Source organism: Electrophorus electricus, chromosome 18 (genome assembly GCF_041902795.1).
Source record: "Electrophorus electricus isolate QZ-2024a chromosome 18, ASM4190279v1, whole genome shotgun sequence".
NCBI classification, from domain to species: domain Eukaryota; kingdom Metazoa; phylum Chordata; class Actinopteri; order Gymnotiformes; family Gymnotidae; genus Electrophorus; species Electrophorus electricus.
The window spans coordinates 11,125,001-11,130,000 of NC_137514.1; the positions used below are offsets into that span (position 1 = coordinate 11,125,001).

The window sequence follows — 5,000 nt, forward strand, 5'->3', positions numbered from 1 at the left end:
CTCGGCCCCGGGGACCTTCTTGGGAACATGCAGGCTAAGTCCACGAGTCTGTGAGTCCAGAGAAGACTAGAGATTTAGATTTGTTTTTTGTAGACGTCTATGACACTATTTGTGTAGATATCTAAAGCGTTGTTTGAGTAGAAGTCTATGGCACTGTTTATATTGAAGTCTATGGTACTGTTCGTGTAGAAGTCTATGGTACTCTTTGTTTAGAAGTCTATGGTACTGTTCGTGTAGAAGTCTGTGGTACTCTTTGTGTAGATGTCTGTGGTACTCTTTATTTAGAAGTCTATGGTACTGTTTGTGTAGACATCTGTGGTACTTTGATGCAGCCTGTGGTACTCTTTGTTTAGAAGTCTATGGTACTGTTTGTGTAGACATCTGTGGTACTTTTATGCAATCTGTGGTACTCTTTGTGTAGACGTCTATGGTAGTGCTCCACTAGAAATCCACCTGCAACACTGAAGCTCATTTGTCCAGTTTGCCGAAGTGACGTGCATGTTGGCCTGTGTTGGCCTGCATTCACAGGGAGACAGCGGCAGCCCACTGGCCTGTGAAGACTCTGTGTGGAAGCTGGTGGGCGTGGCTAGCTGGTCGCAGGGCTGCGGGGGGCGGAACAACCCTGGGATTTACACCAGCATAATTCAGGCCCTGCCATGGATACAACAGAATATGGAGGTGAGACAGGATCCGGTTGCCAGATTGTGGGCTGATCCCAGCATTATAATATCTTGGGAGTGGTTGCCAAGGTTGACGGGATGACACGTGAAAAAACAAACAAACAAACAAAAACCAGGTCAAGGTAATTCACACTGGCAATCTCGCAAAGGCAGATGCACCAAGGAGAGGTCATCCGGGTTGCCAGATTGGGCAATATTGTCAGGTTCTAGAGCAAAAATGGTGTCAATTATGATCATTCCAATTAAGTTCCTTTATTAAAAACAAAACAAAACAACTGTAACACTGCAGAGGCGCCCTCTCACAGTTATTGTTCAGTAGCATTACGTAGTTCAGTAGTATTACGAAGGCTGAGCGCAGCCGCGGGTGCCTCATAGAGCTTAGTGCTGTCAGTCACAAGATGGCAGGTGAAAGTAGTATCGTCTTCGTTCCCTCCACCACCTCCCTGCTCGCTCTCTCAGATGGCTGATCGCTAAAATGTGTGCATGCATGTGTATTCGCGTACACTCGACTGCCTGCAGTTATGGTTCTGTATTGCTCTTCCCCGCCTAACAGTGCCCTCTGGTGGCCAAAATATATACAGACACTGACTTGACAACCGGGGAACCTTATAATCAAGCCTGTGGAATTTTAGGTCTTTGCTTTCTGGAGGGAAACTATTCATTCATTTTAACAGAGGTTGTATGCTGATTCAGGATCAGGAGTGTTAACCTTTAACATCCTATTCAATCGCATTATATGTAGATAAAAGGCCTGGTCATGTTTTTTTAACAATACTTCTCAGCCCAGAGATAAAAATAAAACTTCTGCCAACAGAAAGAAGAGGAACAAATGGTTTGAGCAGTTTGACCTACAAGACCCGCAGATGGGATCTCCGTCGTTGTACCTCCATGGAGAACCGAATCTTACCTCATGCACTCATTCCTCTGAACACTAGTTTTTACAGAACTGGTACACAGGGCAGTGACGCACGATCAGAGTTTATACGACTTACGAACTCAGTGGAGTTCCGCTCTGGCCCAATCACATACATGTCCTGAAGCAGAAATAACCATTTATCTACAGATCAACTTGTAATGCATTTATATTTGTTTCGCGTTTAATTAAATGCTATATTTGTGTGGCATTTTTACAAATACGTATGTGTAAAGCTGTATCAATTTACTGTAAAGCACATTGGAGTTTTTGTCCATCGGCGACAATCACGTCATAGGAGACGTTTGTGCCTGTATGTTAACGGTCCGCTTCAGCAAGAACATGGGATTTGAAACAAAAAACTATAGCGCCATCTCCCCCAATTTATTTATTGTGTTGTTTTTGGTCATTGTCGGATATTTTGATATGTTTAAAGACGATGAACAGCCGCAAGAGCACCGATTTACACAGCACAGATTTACATAACTCGCCCCGAAGCGGGATGTATAGAATAACTCGCACGTAAAAAACAGTACTTAACTGCTGACTTTATTACAAAACAGAAAGGCAAACATGAGCGTGTCTGTGAAAAGTAGCAAGCAGCGAGAGTAGCCTGAAACCAAGACAAACAAAAACAGTAGAGCGTTTAAAAGAAAACTTCACCCAAAGGTTTCTAATAACGAGTAGCGAACGATAAGGATACTGAGTGAATGTAGGTGCAAGTTAACTTTATTCTGACTAGATTGCTAGAGATTGTTATTATTAATGATTGAATGGTCAATTACTGCATTTAATTATTGAACATTCCGTTAATCTTCATTATCGGTAATGTCATATTATCATCTACTAGTATAATTGGGTGAAGTGCTGCTTTAAAGCTCCGAGGTAAACATGCAGCGTGTCGAAGGCCATGCAAAGCTACGTGAGGTCACACACGCCCACCACATGACCTCATCACCTGCGTCACAAGACAACGCCCGGAAATGACGTCAGAGCCAATTACCCTGAAATTGGCGTATTTCCAGCAAAAACAAAAACATTAGAAAAAGAACAAGGGAAACAAACACACGAACAAAAAAAACGTTATATCAGCTTCAGTTTGAGTGAATGCGATATGGAACAGGATTGAACTTTTTAAGAACTCTAGCACAAAACTGGCTGACTGTACATTTCTCGTAATAGTGTTCAGCGTGCGGTTTCATACACGCCCGCAGACCTACACATTCTGCTGTATATTGTGTTTTGTAAATAATAGTGTTTAATGTGTCTTTACAGCAACAGCGAACAAACCCATGCAATAAACTGTCTCCTACTCAAAGCACTAAATAACCGACTGTGACAGAGAATGTGCTGGTGAACATAACTTTCAATAAAGCACAAATATGAATGCTCAAATGATTTACCAGTTGTCCAGTGCAATAGTGTGGATAAATAAAAAATTGCTGATGAAATTATATTTAAGCCAAGGGCCTTTCAGGAGTCCACCTCAGCTGGGCCATCTCTAAATTCACGAATCATTAAGAAGTACAACTCCCTTCTCAAGTGCACAAACTGACCTTTAAACAGGTAAACCCGATCACCTTTCACGCGTGGCGGTTTCCACGGGGGGTTACAACTGAACAGAAAACGCTGTTGGCAGGACGACGGTGACGTGAGTGATAACGAGGCCGGTTCTTGTTTTCACAATACAAAGATATAAGGCCTTGTGTTTCCTTCTCGTACTTCAGCTTATTACTATTGCAAAAATCTCTTTCTTGGTAATTCAGTTAGGAAGCGTTATCAAAATTCCCCAAAACTGGGCCTTCATATCAAAAAGTGGTTGTTTGGTTTGTTTTTTTTCCTTTCATTGCCAGCATAAACTGTCTTTACCCAAAAAACGTAGGAAATGTATGCCAAAGGAAGAGGAGAAGAAGTGGTGGGTGTTCCTAGTTAATTTTCGACAGCGCAATATAAAAATAGTTTCTTCTCTGGTGCAAACACAGGCATGCAAGAGACACAGTCTCATCGGAGGAGACAAGAATGAGCCAAGCAGAGTCACCCAGCCAGGACCAATGCTTCCCCTCCTTTCCTTTGCCTTCTTTTTGTCTTTTTTCCCCGCTGTGTTTTTAACACGGCCGTTTACAGTAACATACAAAAAGTGCACGAGGTTTCCTGTGTACTGCTGAATAAACGAAACAGAGCGAGAGTTTCTGAAACCCACGCATAGCCGCACTGTGCGAGAGTAACCCCAGCCATGTAGTACGCTTGTGCTTTTCACTTTCGTGTGTGTGTGTGTGTGTGCTGCGTTTTTGTTTAGTTTTTTTGTTGACTGGCTTTGAGCCATCAATCTATTACTCATCAAGCTGTTTTACAGCTTGGCGTGCCACAATGTGACAAGCAGAAACATTCGCTGTCACAGTAAGAGCATGCCTCCTTCTGCCACCGTTTTCCCGCCATTTCAGTCTCTCTCAATTTTTTTTTACAGTATCCTTCAGAGTGTCTCTGCATCCCAGTCGCAGAGTGTGTGTGATGTGTGTGTGGTGTGTGTGTGTGTGTGTGTGTGTGAGTGAAAGAGAGCGAGTGTGTGTGCATGAACGTAAATCTATTTCTGCGTTCCTACAGAGAGTCGCTGGTTTCCAAGCCCAGCCTGCTCATGTCAGCATGGGATAGATTGTCCTCTTGCTCTTCATCATCCTCGTCATCGTCATCTTCGCTGTGCCCTCCCATCATCACCTGCTGCATGGCCATCGTTGCGCCATCTGATGACAACGTCTGGAGCCCGTCCTCTCCCGTCACCATGCCGACTGATATCATGGTGCCTGGGAATGGGTAACGGTCACCATGACCACAACAGCAATAATGAAACCGTGGTGTGGACGACTTAAACCTAAATGGTGCACATGTCGATAGACTTTGGCACAGTAAGTTTCAGCAACTGTGCGAAATGAATTAAATTACCAGCATGCGTTCAATTATCAGTTCAGTTCAATTATCAGAAGAAATTATCATTTCTTCAATGTGCACCTCACTAAAGCCCCAGTTCTACATTAGCATCCATTACTGTTACCCGTACCGTCCTCCATGGCAACCTGCTGCCGGGAGACGGAGGAAGCAAGGGAGTCGGGCCAGAAGCGCTGGAGGGGGCGTGTCTGTGGCGTCTTCTTCTTGCTCTTGGGCGTGTCTGACGTGCTGGCATCCAGCATGGGCTGCAGGATCCGCCTCCTGGCATTAATGAACCTGAGGGGGCGGGAGCAACGAGATCTTTAACCGATCTGAAGTAGCCAGTGAGGAAATATGAGAACATTTACTTTTCATGGCATTTTTAACATGTTTTAGAGACTCTGATTATAACGCATTGACAATTTATACCTTCATCACATTTTTTTTTCTTTTTCACATTTCAAGCTATTACACTAAAAAGAAGAGGT

At 43.6% G+C, this 5,000-nt stretch overlaps 2 protein-coding genes across 2 annotated transcripts in view; one reads left to right on the forward strand and one right to left on the reverse strand.

Annotated features, from left to right (window-relative positions):
* tmprss3b (transmembrane serine protease 3b) overlaps positions 1–1,983 on the forward strand; it is an 8,828-nt gene extending 6,845 nt beyond the window's left edge. Inside the window, exons 11-12 of the mRNA XM_027010192.3 lie at positions 529–678; positions 1,495–1,983. Coding sequence (XP_026865993.3) covers positions 529–678; positions 1,495–1,518 — 174 coding nt within the window. The 3' untranslated portion in view covers positions 1,519–1,983. The remainder of the gene's footprint in view (positions 1–528; positions 679–1,494) is intronic.
* A 143-nt stretch (positions 1,984–2,126) lies between these two features.
* Positions 2,127–5,000, reverse strand: part of pknox1.2 (pbx/knotted 1 homeobox 1.2) — a 14,035-nt gene continuing 11,161 nt past the window's right edge. Inside the window, 2 exon segments of the mRNA XM_081701225.1 lie at positions 2,127–4,391; positions 4,646–4,809. Coding sequence (XP_081557351.1) covers positions 4,189–4,391; positions 4,646–4,809 — 367 coding nt within the window. The 3' untranslated portion in view covers positions 2,127–4,188.